Source organism: Vidua chalybeata, chromosome 3 (assembly GCF_026979565.1).
Source record: "Vidua chalybeata isolate OUT-0048 chromosome 3, bVidCha1 merged haplotype, whole genome shotgun sequence".
Taxonomy (NCBI): Eukaryota; Metazoa; Chordata; class Aves; order Passeriformes; family Viduidae; genus Vidua; species Vidua chalybeata.
The window spans coordinates 51,656,892-51,672,260 of NC_071532.1; the positions used below are offsets into that span (position 1 = coordinate 51,656,892).

At 35.6% G+C, this 15,369-nt stretch overlaps 1 protein-coding gene across 3 annotated transcripts in view; it reads left to right on the forward strand.

Moving 5' to 3' along the window:
- Window positions 1-2,643: 2,643 nt before the first annotated feature.
- Window positions 2,644-15,369, forward strand: part of ADGRG6 (adhesion G protein-coupled receptor G6) — a 105,773-nt gene continuing 93,047 nt past the window's right edge. For all 3 annotated transcript variants that reach the window (XM_053938942.1, XM_053938943.1, XM_053938944.1), the window contains exon 1: window positions 2,644-2,743. In XM_053938942.1, coding sequence (XP_053794917.1) covers window positions 2,644-2,743 — 100 coding nt within the window. The remainder of the gene's footprint in view (window positions 2,744-15,369) is intronic.

Consider the following 15,369-nt stretch of genomic DNA (forward strand, 5'->3'; position numbering starts at 1 on the left):
CTCAGCTAGTGGTTGTGCTTTATAAAACAGTTCTTCAGCAATCCTCTCCAAAAGAAACAGATCTGACTCATGGTACCCACATTAGAGGCGTGTTTTAGTAGTGTGTGCTTCTGTGTTCATTCTTGTCAGAGTTTGATAAACCTTTTTCTTGTCAACTAAGACAATGTTGTATAAAGAGAATATATGTATGATATATATAAAGACAGTTTGCTCTTTTTTATATATTTGTTTTGTTTGTTTATTTTGGTGGAGAATTGTGTATTTTTTAATAGCAATTATGTAATTATCTAGCTTTTTACTCTGGGGAAAAGTCTTTATAGCTATTCCTTTCTGCCTTATTGTTTGCACTTATGTCTTGCTCTGTTGTTGCTTATCTATGTTCTTGAAATCTTTCTTGACTAGCACTTTTTACATGGGTGAGGGTGAGGAAACAGACTATAAACTATCACTCTGGAGTACCACAGAGTACTTGTAAGCATTACCGCAATGCAAGTAAACAGTAACAAATAGAAATTGGCTAAATCAAACACCTCTTTCAGACTAACACAGAATTTCGTGTTCTTTAAAAAGGCACTAGAGGAAATGTAACTGGATACATTCACTCCAGTAAGTGGCAGAAGCTTGTCATGTTATTTTTCCCTGAGTATCTCAAATGTGGTTTTTTGGATTCTCCAGTTATTAAATGAGCAAAACCTTTGTCTGAGCTCACAAAGATATCAAAAGTGATGATACAATTTATCAGTTTGATGGAAATCAACACAGATTTATTCTGAATTAATAAATAATTGTTTGTTTCCTAGTCTGATAACTGTTAAATGTGCTTGCTCAAAACAAACCAGCAACAAAAACCTGTAATGCAACTGCTTCTACAGGTTTGCATTGGTAGATTGAGCAGCAGAATACCATGTATCTCATTAGTACCTGCAAACTCTTCTGTAGGAACAGGAAAATTCTTTTGTGTCTCTGGTGTGTCATGCTGTTAGCCCCAACATGTCCTTTTCTCTGTGAGTATATATGTATACCGTATGTGCTTGCATGTGTGTGTGTAACTGTTTTCGTGTCTTCAAAGAACTTCTGTTTAAATTCAATTTTCTAAATTAATATTAAAGTTATTGTTGATTTATGAATTACATACATTGGAAAGTAACAGTTCTAAAACCTCAGTTTTCTGTTGTCTGAGATTTTAATAGGGATTTTTGGATCACTAAGTGGAAGGACAATAATTCTATTGTTTGATAATCCAGTTATTTTGTATGTCTGGCTTCATCAAAGAGATTCTTGTATTTCAGAGCCCCATGTTTTCTGAGCTTGTCTTCAACACTTGTTAAGTTTGACTTTACAGTATCTCAGAAAAAATAAAGCTGCTTCAGATTCCTAATTTGATACAACTACCCACAAAGAACTGAACTTCTTTTGGAATCAGATACCTGTGCTGTGTAACACTGCACTCAAGGGAAGCCTAACTGATCGCAGCAGTCTGCTGAAGTGTCATTTACCTGGGCCCATTGGCATCTAGCCCACAGGAGTGCTTTGATGAATTACTACTTCTAAAACTGAAATATTACTTGTTCCTTTTACAGTGGTTTATCTTGCTGCATTGGGTTCCACTTAGGGAATAAACAAAAGCTTACACTGGAAAAGGTTTTATATTTGCCCCCAGCTGGTGCTGGTGTGTTCACAGCAATATCTATGGAGAAGAAGGAAGATTTTTGTCCTTATCTACCTCAGTATAGGTAGATAATATCTTACTGAACAAAAGCCAGTTATCATCACCAAATAGGAGAGGAATGAGTTGGTCAAAATAATGCATGTTGTATTTCGTTACTTGTTACTTCCTTTTGCTTGCTGCTAACTTGCTGAATAAAATGAGACGTGAATGTAGTGGAGCACCATTCATTTTGGATACATGGTTAAAGGTCTGAAGAAGTTTATTAAGAGTTTTGCTTCCTGTTCTGCCCACAATGGAGGAAGCATTTTGGTTAGCCGTTACATATCCTCTAGGCTGCAAGGGAAAGGAAACCTTAACTTCAAGCTATAACTGGTAGAGACTTTTCTATAAATGCATTTTTTTTATTAAATAATCAGGATGTCCCTGATTCCTCTGGAAGCACAGGTGAACTCCTAGATTTTGGCAAGGAAGGTTTCAGGATTTTCATAAAAGTTGTCAGCAGAAAATATCATAGCTGTCAAAACATTAGAACTGAAAAATGGAAAGCTTTGTTAAGGGCAGAGGCAAATTATCATCTATCATCTTTATTAAGTTAATAACAAATATGTATTATGTATAAATAAATAGAATAAATGTGTTTATACATGTACAATTTCATATTAAAAAAAAAACCCTACAACTTAACCCTTTCAGACTGTGCTTCTTGTGTCTTTTACTAAAATACCACCCACATCTTTCTGCTTAGAAGCCCAATGCTGACCAATCTTCCATTTCGCTGTCTGCTGAGAACCAAACATAATTTCTGATCCGTTTTAGCAGACTTTTGTCTCCATTTAAGCAATACTGGGGCCATCCATAATTTTCACTACTTTATTTACTGCAAGTACTAGTTTGACTAACAACAGAGTCTTCTTCATTTTAGTGTTTTATAAAACTCCCTGAATTCTTGATTGCTTTTCTTTTTTCCCAACAGGATGTCTCATGTAAGTGAAATGTGGTGCTATCACTGGAAATGGAAGCTGCATCACTGTCTCTGCTTGTTTACCACATATATTATATACATGCAGCAAGCAGGTAAGTCAGCAATTTATCTTCTTACATAAATAAATGATCTAGGAGCCAAAGTTTTAATGATCGAGGATTATGCTTACATATGGCTGAATTCTGTACAATATAACACTTTGATGAAAGTGATGCATTATGATCACTATTTGTGATTTTATAGCTTGGGTCCTGTGTTCTTCTACTGCTGAATTTTCTTTTTGCCATTTTTTATAGTTTTGCTGTTATTAATTGCTACCATTTTCTTTCCTTTGAACTTCTTCTTTGAATTCTTTAATTTTGTTCTTTCTTTGTGTTTACCTTGTTAATGCCTGCCTCTTTTGAAATTCTTCTGGTTGTTGAAATTCTGTGGGTAATCATGTAGTTCTTCCATTTTCCACAGTACTATTTGTGCCTGCAGATTGTGTATTTAATAACCCTTCACTGCACTTCAAAGTGGTAAAATACCTGGAGTGTGCTTATTATTTTTAAAAGATTTTATGACTCAAATAATAGAAACATTCTTTAGCAAAGTATATGTAAGATAACTCTACACTGTAAAGAACCATCACTTTAAACTTGACATCATTTTGATCTGTGGTGACGCTTCAGCACAGCATAATGTAACATTCTGACTGTTTTCTTCAAACATATGAATGAGAGATTTCATTTAGTAAATGTCTTGTCCTAACCACTGAAGTGAAAAGTATTTTAGGAGATCCAGCTGCTTTGCTGGAAAAAAGATGTCTGGAGTTTATTCTGGAGCATATGAAAATTTTGGAGCAGCCTGTGGTGCCTAGCTAATTCTGTATCAGATGGGTCATTTTGCTTTGACAGGCTTGCCACTGGAAAAATGATTGTTTATATATAGAAAGGGCTTCTAACTTCTTTGGTAATGTTTTTCCATTTCTAAAAAGTGCTTTTTAAAAATTTTTAAAACCTACACTTTTTTTTAAGAGGCGAAACAATGTTGTCGCTGTGCAGTAGCACTTTCCTTATTCATGTCACTTTAATAGGTGTTTTCCATTTCCATTAAACTGTAGACAGAAATGCATTTAGGATCTGCTCTCACCTGTGGCTCCATTGACTGATTGATTTTGTGTCCCCATCATCCTGGTCCATACTTGATCTTGGGCCATGCCGCTGCCATTCTTAGCACAAAGTAAATCAGTTAAACCTCCTCTAATTTACATCTGCTGTGTGCTTTACCTGGTGACTAGAACACTAGGATGCCAAAATTATTATCCTTTGCTAATTCCTCTTCATAACAGATAACTGATAGCTGAAAGTGCAGGTGACACAGGAACCTAAGCCCCATGGGCCAGAAGGTTGTCAGTGTGCTGTGAGGACAGAGAAAGCCAACCACAAACTCACCCGTGCATACAGGTAATTGCACCATGCATAGCTGTGCTGGTGCTGAACAAGTGAGGTCAAAAGCCCTGTGCCAAACTCCAAGATACACTTCTATAAAATCATATATTTCCCTGGCTAACATCTTCAGCAATAAAATGATTGGTGCCATTGGATTGGTAGAAGCAGCCAAAGCATTCCAGTCTCAAGTGCGTCCCTGTGGGGGCTTTTCCTTTCTTGCCTCCATAGGAATAGATTTGAAATCTTCTAAACTTTCAATAAATTGAAAATATATTTCCCTGTCTACCTGAATGATAAGTAGATAAATAAGGTACACTAGAAATGCTCAGGTTCAATACAAAGATGTTTGCTGTTCTGTAGTGAAAGAGATGATAGGTAGTCTGCTGTTAATACTTGACTGAAATGAAAATGAGACATTTACCTTTACAGGAACCTGTCATTTGGCAGCACTTGCCTGTAGACCCTCAGGGTTCATATTTCTTTTTATGTTGATGTAAAAGCATGGGTTGTGCTGTAAAATGGAGTCTTTTCATCTGCTTTTCCAATAGGGAAGACAGACAAAGCAGGAAACACTGCTGCTCCTGTATTTTTTATTTTGTGTTCTTAAAAGGTATTGGTCACTTTGGCTGTGGATTCATACGGTATTCATAATCTCTCTGGCAGCTTAAGCTTGACTGAATTTACAGTCAAGCCTGACATTCATCCAGATTCTCTAGTGAGCTGTAAGCTTAAAAAGCTATTGGTGCTTATTAAGCTTTGTCCAGAGGAGGTTACATACAAGCAAGGGATTAAGATCATCAGGTTCAGGTTTTATGGATTATTTAAGGATAAAGATATCAGTCACACTGTGACATGGAAAAATGCAAAAGGAATACTTTTTTAGTTTGGTTTGAGGAAAACTGCAGTACTGGGCCTGCTTTCAGAAACAAAGCTTAGGAGAGGGATTACACAGCAGAAAACTTAGAACAGGAGTGAGATGGTCTGCGGAAAGAATATTTAGACACAGACTGGTAAGGTACAAGCAGGTGCACAAGTGGAGTGCAATCCAAAAGTCTGATACCTCAAAAGGAATCAATGAATGGATTGTAACACTTGAAACAGAAAGAAATTATTAACAGCAAAAAATGATAAAAATATAGCGCGTACTTTAGTTAAGATCTCAGGAGCCATGAGGGTTTGGACACACTGGTTTCAGGTCATGTGTTGTGGGTCAGGGGTAAGTTACTGCACAGCTCAGTTAGTAACTTGTCAGAGTTCATTCCTATCTGCGGTAGATGTCCCTGATGGTCTTACATGGCTCATTTAGCTGTGCCTCAGTTTCCCTGTGATGAGTGTGTCTGGCCTCCCTTGTAAACAGCTTGCCTATCTTCCAGTGAAAGGGTTGCATGGGAGCTGAGATGTTAGAATGGGGGTGTTTTAAACAGAATTAGTTAAATCTGCTTTTATAGGAGACTCAGATATTCCTAACTTTTTGTTTGTATGCACATTTCGTTCGTTTCAGAGAGCCCAGGAAAGAACAAATGGAGTGAACAGAGTTCTAGAAAATATAACTAATGAAGGCAGACAGAAAGAACTAAGATTTTTTGGTCTGTAACAGACAAAAGAGGGAATGCATAAGAACTGAGAATATTTAAGGAGGTAGGTGCATTGGGAAGGGATAGACTGATCTTTACAAGTTGAAAGGGCAAAAAGAAATGGGCTTAAATTACAGGAAGATAAATGAGGGGAGGACATCTCATCAAAAGGTTTAGATAGCAGTGAAATAGATGTCAAGAAAGACTGGGAAATCTCAGTCCCTGGGAATGTATAGTAATATCTACCAGAAACTGCTTAAGTCTACAGTCCTCTTTCCCTGGGACTGAGAAATACAGTATATAACTTCCAAACTTCCCTAATATCTATAGTTCCTTCTTAATCATCATCCTGTAGAATCTCTTTTGCATAAAAATCTGGAAAATTAGGAGACCCATTGGAAATTGCATGTCTTGGAATATGATAGTGCTTTTGCTGTGCCTAAAAAATTGGGTTTGTGTTTGTCCTGTCACAATGGTTTCAATTTATCTGACATAAAGAAGCAGCAGTTCAGTATGGAAAGGAAAAACCAGTTGCTTCAGGTGTGTGTAACCTCACAAAAACACTCAGTTTAGCCCCCCCCTTGCTTTTTTTGCTTTTCTGCTGTCATAATAAAATGTTTATTGTTTCAATATTGTGCTGTCTTTTGGAGTTGTATGTGTTCGATATGGTAATTCAGGAGCAGAGCTGGAGTTTTCTCAGCAACCTTAAGTGCAGATGGCAGTTAGCTAATTATTTTCCAGTCTAGTTATTGAGTGTCTTGTCAGCACTGGACTTTCAGAGTTTTGAACACTTGAACACTTGAGGAGATGGCAACATCCTCATAAGAGTTTTCACCTTCTTATGTCATTAGTAGACTTATAATTATGTAAGGTTCAATAAATATTTTAAGTTTTCACTGCTGTGCAACCATATTTAGTTTTATTCAGAATGTGGAAAATATTTATTTTAATAAAGCCATGAGGACATCTATAATTCTTACTACACTGTTTCTACATTAGGCTCCATGTTGATGTTACCACAAAATTACTGTGGCTGTAGCTAATGCCAGAATGAACCTTTGTCCTTTTGGTCATCCATCAGTAAAGTGCACTGGTGTCTGTAATCACATTTCCATGTCTTCAGGCAGTTTAATCAATTCTCCAGAGTTCACCAAAGTGTAAATTTCAATTCTGTTACAGCCCCTGAAATCTTAATTTTAGAGGTGATTCAAAGCAAAATTTTGTGCTGTATTTAATTCATCAAGAAAAAAAAAATCTGAAGGCAGGTCCTTCACCCACATGTCTGATGGTGATCCACAATATAAGATCATCTTTGTCTGTTATGCTCCTTAATTGTGTCTGTGTAGATAAAGGAGGGATTAAAGTCCTCCCTTGTTTATGGGAGGATTTCAGGGTGAATCTGAGGGTTCAGAAGCCCAATAAGAGATGGGAAGTCAGTATGGTGGGAAGTATTGCTTATGCCACAAGCACTGGCAGCTAGAGTTAGTGACATAGTGAAAATGGATTGGGCTTTATCTGGCACAGCCAAGTCAGGAAGTGTGGTTTTTTTCTCCATAGATCTCAAGCTGCCTACCCCAGACAGGGGCCAAAGATTCTATCACTGGGCAAATGATGATATGGTTGTCAGCACATTCCCTTATCTTCCTCCTTCTTACCATGTGCAGAGCAAGAACCCAAGTGTCAAGGCATTAACCCAGCCAGTCGGCACAATCCTCTCATACAGCAGGGGGTGGTTTTATAAAGTTGTTACTGGTGCTTTGTCAAACTCTTCTCATGGCATCCCAGGGGTGGGAGTGGGTGTGCATTTATTGCTGAGCAGGGTCAATGTGACTGATAGTTCTGTTCCTGACTCAGGCATGGAAATTTTTATTTCTGAAAGTTATGGAAAACATCAGGAAATTTAAAAAGTTTGGAAAAAATATTCAGTCTGGCAGTCTTTCCTTACAGAGGCATACATAAATCATGAGTAATTGAGAGATTAGTCAGAAGGAATCTATGTATTTAATTAATTGCTCCAAGGTTTTTTTATTCTTTCCTCTTTCTCTGTCAGGTTTTTTTTTTTTAAATATATTTTAATTTAGCTTAAACAAAACATACCATAAGCTATCTCTTTTATGTTCTGTTTAATATCTAAATTTTTGCTGGCTTGAGGCATGTGTTCAAATTTCTGTTCATACAAATCTTGCAGAGAAAAAGTTGCTAGTCGGCTTTCTTGTATTTCCCCTCATTGACAGTTTGTTAATATAAAAGTAAATTACTGTTGAAATTAATTTCACAGGAACCTACCTTTCATTACCTCTGTTTACTTTTTTTAATTATATTCTTTTGATTAATTCTTTTCCCTTCCTTAAATGTTTCAACCTCTTTGCATTAACCATGACAATACTGCCTTAAAAGCACAGTGATTTTTTCCCCCTCCTCTGATATGCCCTCACAGCCAAACTGATATGGAATGTGCTCAGGCATTTCTAAGCTGACTGCGACCTCATTGTACAGGGTCTCTGCACTCCTTTATTGGAACAAAGGCTAAGTAATGTACCTCTCTATAAAGAGTATGCCTTCAAAGAAAGAACCAGTCACAGAAGTCCAATCTTTATGACCTACAGTATTTTAGAATTTGTTTGTAAATTATTTTTGCCTCATTTTCTCTGTTCGCTGTTAGAAATTAAAAAACATGGCCAAGAAAAGCTTGAATATTTGTCAATACTATTTATCACAGCACATAATAAAAGTACCTACCTTAGCAGTATATCTGAAAATAGACTCAAATGACTTGTGGCCATCTGGACTGTGCTTTACAAAAGGCTGCCCTGGTAGAGGTTATAATGTGAAAAAATTAATTCTTTATGGTATTTGTCAGTTGCTCTCAATATATTGAATGAAAATTTTAGAAAAAAAAAGTGGTTTTGTCTTATTAAAAAACTGAGTCTTTGCAAATGACACTTTTTTCTCCTGTGGATTACTAATGTGAGAAGCATTGTATCGTGAAATGAAGGTGTTAACTAGAAATAGAGTTTTCCAGGTAAAAGTTCCTAACATACAAGTCTAGCAATTGTGTGATGTGCATTTCAGTAGGTATCACAATTAATACTGAGTAATTAAAATTATTGATTTCATATCCCAATGGACTTTTTAGAAGTGAGTAATTACCACTGTAAAGTCAGCATTTCTCAATTAATGAGAAGGGCTGATCTTGCAGATTTTAAGATGCCTATTTTAATGTCCATGATTACTTTTGCTAGAACATAGTATTTGTTTACTTAGTGGGATTGCTTAAGCTTTTTGCACAAGGTATAACATGTAATGTTTGCCAAATCAAGGTCTCAGTTATCACTTCCTGATAAAGAAATGTTAAAATTTACATTTTCACATAACCACAACACAGAGATGTCTGAGATAGATATACAATACTAAAATGAAGAAAAAATTATGATATTTATTTTTGAGTAGTCTGAAAAAAAAGGGGATTTTTTTGAGAGAATTGTGACTGTGTATGAAAAACATCTGATTACATTATTCACATGTACTCTTTCTGAATTTCTTTCTCTCATCATGGAAGAGAAAAGTATCTCTGCTGTGGGAGGAAAATAAAGTATTTTAGCTATAGACTGTGAACATTTTCTACAGAGTTAACAAAAAATTAAAGTAATAATGATAAGTTTCATCAGAGAAGTACATCCCTTGCTGTGATATCTTGAACCAAAACGACTTTTCCTGCCCTAGATATGATAATACAATTTATTTTAATGAAGTAATCTCAGGACATCTATAATTCTGTAAGCATGAATATCAAGGGAAGGGAGAGTTTCCAGAAACCCCTCTTGCTTTATCTGGGTTCAGTGCTTGTTGGTCTGCTCAGTTCCTGTAAATGACAGACTAAGCTCTAACTCTTACTGCAGTACAGGAAAATTAAGTGTATAATTCAGAGTTAGAAGTCTGCCTATGTAGTCTAGCCTCCAGATACCTTTCACATAAGTCAATTTTAATTGCCATCTCTGAAAAGATCAAGCCACTTTGCACTCTAAACCCAATTCCAGTCCTACATTTTTGGTACCACTATGAACTTGTGCTCTTCTTTTATGATCTTTCATGTTGTAGGTTTTGTGGAGTGTTTTGGTTTATTTTCCCCCCTATTCTCTGGGGCTACAGCTGCTTGAGCAGCAAATTGAAAAATTGACTGTTTTCAATTTGTTAGTTGGAAACAATTTTGCTAATTGTTCTCAAGATTTCAGCTCCCAAAGATATTTACCAATTCCCATTCTCTGAATTTCCTTTTCAGTAATTTCTGAACATCTTTTCGGTTATTTACTGGTTTGTCCAAATTCCAGTGTAGAAAATCGTCAAATTTGACAATAGAGGCCACCACAGTGGTAACTCATATTGCATAATCCTCTAAAACTACTGCTGTATTAATTAAGATGTTAAGACAGTTAATATTGTATGGAAGTGTCAGCATGGCATATTTTTGATAAATTAATGTTTGAAAAGTTCTTGTAGACTGAAAAAGTATGTATTGGAAAATAATTTACTCAAAAAGTGACAAAAAAGTTCCTATTTTTGAAACCGTTTTTCTTCTGAATATCCCCAAATCAGTCCAACTGTCTCCCAGAACAGTTTTTTTCCAGAGCTTAGTATCTGCAAGAGCTTGCAGGGTACATCCATGAACACAGGGTAGATCCATGAAAAGATTGTCACACAGCTAATGTAATTTTTGAAAGCATAAAATGCAATCAGAATTTTTTCTAGTTCCAGCTTTTTTCACTCATGAATATGCTCCTTAACGGGTGTCAGACAGAAAGCTGCAACTCCCGTCTCGAACAGAGTTTGTTTTGTTCAGATGCATGCCCTGGCTTCTCAGAGCTCTTCTAATTAAGAACTCTGCAGTGACAAATCCATACTATGAAACTCAAGGCACTTTTTAATCAGAACTTGCTTTTTAGGTGGAGAGAAAGACCTCATGGTTGAAGTTATCACAGAGGCATTTGTACAAGTGACCCAGTCCTCTGTGACTTTTTTTTTTTAAGTGTGAGGGCAACTGTTTTTTCTCATTGTCTTGAATTTACAGGAAAAGTCTATAAATGAGTTTAAATTTTGAATATTTTTTCTTCTTCTGATTCTGTCTAAATATCTTCCATATCCAAAGTATGATATTCACATATTATACTGAATTTTATAGAAATTGAAAGTATACAAAAAATCATGAAATCACTTGTCTGATGAGTTGTTAAAAATACAGAAAGGAACAGTAGTGTTTCTTTTGTAATCTAAAATAACTGAGAGATTTTATTCTGGGTACGGGTACCCACCTATCCATAGTATTTTGAACAGCAAATCACCCAAATGGTGTTAACTTATCTTGAGTTTTAACTTTGTTTAAAAGAGCCATTATATTTCATGTATGTATGTAATATACACACAAAAATAAAAACTACATCATTTGTACAATGGGTTAGAAGATGTGGGTTTTTAAAAAAAATTGTTTGACTGATAAAGGTACTTAAAGGATGTGTAACAATACCAGTGATGGGCCCCCTCCCTCACATGGGTAATCATGGTACATCAGATGTGCACTAGCTGCTCTGGTTACAGTTTATTATATAACTGGTTTATAAAGTGTGGGTTTTTTTTCTTTGACCAGTCAGATTTTGGCCTTATACCATTTCCGTGATGCCTAGTATTTTGGTCATTTTTTGAATTGGTTGTGCTTCTGCTAAAATCTTGCCACTGGAACTGGAAAAGGCATTGTATATCAGCAATGCCACCACTCAGGCCTTCCCTCTACCTCTGCATATGAGGAATTGCTCCACTATTAAGTGATTATTTCACTACTATACAAGTGAATTGCATTTAACCCTTCTTTATTCCTGGAAAGGTCTCTGTGGAACTCAAAAAGGCAGAAGTAGCATTGGTAGAATAATAAATCAAAAGATACTACTGAGGATTAAAAAGGCAAACATCTTTCTATGTATACACTCCCTCTCTCTAATAAAATATACACATATTTTTCATGTGGGTAATAACAAATGTTAAGTTTCTAAATCTCTGACCAAGATCTAATAACTTAGAAGTTACCTGCAAATAATATCTGGCGTAGTTGTCTTTAGTTTTGGGTGGGTGTTTTTCCTTATTTATTGGCAATGTTAATGTGTGTGATACAAATATTCTGTTGTTCACAACCCCTGTGCTTACTGACTCCTTTGGCTATTACCTTCAACAAAAGTATTTGAAGCTGTTCCTTTTTTTTTAGAGCTTAACAAAATTGAATTACTGGCAATTTAATTATAGAATCAATAGCTGAACTCAAGATCTTAGGAAAAAAAATGCTTGGCTGCATAAATCTTTTCTGAATAGCACATCATAGCAATGGAATGTAGCAGATGCCAGAAATGTAGCTGAGAAGAGTCCAGTTCTTAAAACTATTGTTTTCAAAACATTTATCTTGCCTTATCGTCCTAATAATTTTTCTGGTGTATTAAATATTTTGAATCTGAAGGAGAAAATTACAACATTAATTTAAAATTTTTGCTATGCTCTCTTAAAAGCTTTAATTTTCTTAAATAAGTATTCTTTTCAAGAAAGTAAAGGAAAATAACTTACTAATAACATGATTGAGAAAATAATGAAATAATTTCATAGAAGGTGTGTGCTGTGCTTTTTTATGCTTAGGAATGGGGAAATTGAGACAAATCTGCTATAATCTTCAAATAGTTTTTGCAAAACTTCTGGACTAAAATGTAAGAAAATTCTTAATTGGATGTTCATCTGTGTATGTTCTGGTGGTTCCTCCACGGATTGCATAACGTTCATTTTACTGGGTCCCACCAAAGTCAGTGCAGGTTTTATTATCCTTGAATAAGAGCAGAGTTACATCACTGTGGAACTCTTAGGAAAATCCCTCCCCAAATGTCCAAACAGAAACTATGTGGAAGTTTGTGTCTTGGCCAACCAGTGCTCCTGTGTCAGAGGAAGCTGAAGTTCTGCCCCATGGCTTTAAAAGGTTTAATTTTAATGGTGCTGCATCACTGTTCAGGGTTCAGAAAGGAAGAAGGCTTAAAGAACGAAAGAAGAGTTGCTGTGTACACTTGGCAATCATTACATGTTGTAACTTGTGGGTTTTGTCTGCAGATTACTGTGATCTCACTCAGTGAAATGGAAGAGGTTTTTGTATTCTGCTTTTTGTCTGTGTAATCCCCATGTCATGTGAATCCTTTCTTGGTACTTAAGAATTGACTTGAGCTCTAGAAAAAAATTCAGATGCACGAACTCTTCTGGAAGGACTGATACTGAAAGCCTTTTCCTTTCAGCACTGTTCCTGCTTTTTCTGGGGGACATGGTACTGTTTGTGGGAGTCAGAGCACCTCAGATTCCCTGAGATTCAGTGTTAAATGAATATTCTCAGCAGTCTCAAAAACTGAGCCAAGGAAAAGCAAGCATTTTTGCTCTATCACTCTCTTTTTCAGCTAGGTTTACTACATCAGTTTGGAGATTAGTCGGTAACTGTCAGAATCAGTTAAAATATCATAAGTATCCAAACATCCACTCTTGTTTTTAATCCTAATGCACAGAGGAAAGCTTTGTTTTTCCTTTTGAAGTTAATTGCTTTTGATTATAGTGGTATGATTTTTTGAGCTTTCCTCTTATTTTACTTTAGTGTGTGTGTTTCTAGTGAGAAGACAGCTCAACCTGGCCAGAGTTTTAATCTTTAGGGTGAGGTCTACGATGCTTCTTATCTTAATCAGCTACTGTGTTTATTCACTTGAAATATGTGAAAATCCAAATAAACATATTTTATTAGCAGGGATCAAGCCAAACAAACAAACAAACAAAAAAAAACCCCACAAAACCAAAAAAAAAACAAACAAAACAAAACAAAAAAAAAGGGAAAATCAGGTCTTTTAGCAATTTGTGGTATTTGACATTAGATTTTGATTAGTTTCCCTTCACAGAATTCAATATAAGAAATAGGACAGCAGAATGGAAAAATAATGTTATGTACTGTAATAACAAAAAGGTCTTAAACTAGAATCTGGTCATCAAAATGTGACCATTGTGAGTCACAAACATAAATTACTTAATAGCAGTTGATGAAACTTTTTTTTTTTTCCTTGTCAGGAAGCTCTTCTGTGGTACTTGTAATTTGTTCTTTATACTTTGTCATAATTTAATTCTCTTCATGTTTGTGGTTCAGTTTTTTATACTGGCCCTCACAACAGTCCCCACTTATTCCTCTTACTTCATTCCTCATAGTAATTATGGTGTTGGTGTGTAAACGTGGAAGTGTGTCTACAAATACTGATGGTAACAAATATGACAGTCAAATGCTGTGCAAGTAGACTCCGTATGGCCAAGGTGCTATACAAGGTGCTATATACATTCAAGAACCAATTACTTGGGAGGCGGAGAGATATTCTGCACTATTGGGCTATACTTACCAATTTGTCAGCAATTATGAAAACCACTGAAGACCAATATGCCCAGTCTAAACACTGATCTGGGAAATATGTTCCCTTATGGACCTTTCTTGGCGTTATGCTATGTATTACACATATTAAGCTTTCAGTAAGATTAACAATTTGCCTGTTATGTTTTTAAAGCTATAATGCAACTCAAAGAGGACTGCCCACCTAAAGTCATAAGATAAATAATAATAATGGTGGTATTTTATTATTTTTCTCCATGTAACATGAGCTTTCATAAGTAAGCAAGTACTAGTTGACATCTCCATCATTGTATCTTCATCATTGCTGGAGATACATAGTCTGGAGGTAGCATCAACCATTACCCTGTGCTTGTGTACTGCCATAAATAAAGCTACTTGACTTGTCCTTTGATGTTACTTTAAAAAATGCAATTACTATAAATTACAAAAATGACAGATAAAAATGATCCTAAAACATTATATGTTTATGATACAGCTTAAACTTTAACCGAAGCAAATGTTGAACTAACATTTTGTATAAGTTTAAGGACAAATGTCCATACGGAAACATGGTATTGTGTTTATTTGGGTTGTGCAGGTGGATCTCCTGTGTGCACTGACAGATTCGTAAATCGAGCCACAGAGCACAAAGCCTTTGTCCACGCTTTAAGTAAATTATGTTATTGAGTATAGGCTGCTTTGGTCATGGAAAAATATATCTGTACGAGACTTGAATGAATAATGGCTTTCATTGTGAGCACCTCTTTATCAGCAGCCATAAGAGAGTAAATATCCAGGCTCCCAATTATAGGTGGGCAATGCCATATCCTTGTAATCTATCTTTTCTAATTATAACACAGTATGTTTATTTCTGAAATCCCACATGCTATTAAATGGCTCTTACTTGTCTGTTACTGCTTTAAATTAACACAACCTTTTAATCACACCAATTCTGACAAAGAGTAAGACTTTAATGTATTTTGCAATAATTTTTATTTTGCAGTAATTTCCTGTCTTATATGGAGGTGAGGAAAAGCTTGGGATTCAGCTAGTAAAATAGAGAATTATAATCTAGAATCAGCAGTTGCTAGTTTAATTGATATGTGGAAATCTGTGTGGTAGACCAGCGGGGAGTCCTTTGATTGTCACACAAGTGTAGTTTTCAAATTTGACTTACTGTAAATAATAGAATAAAACTTCAGTAAGAAAACAGATAAAAGAAAGTAGTACTTCTAGAAAGCTGTCAACCCAGTAAGTAGGAAATAACAGACTTGAAGAATTCAGCTTGCCTATGG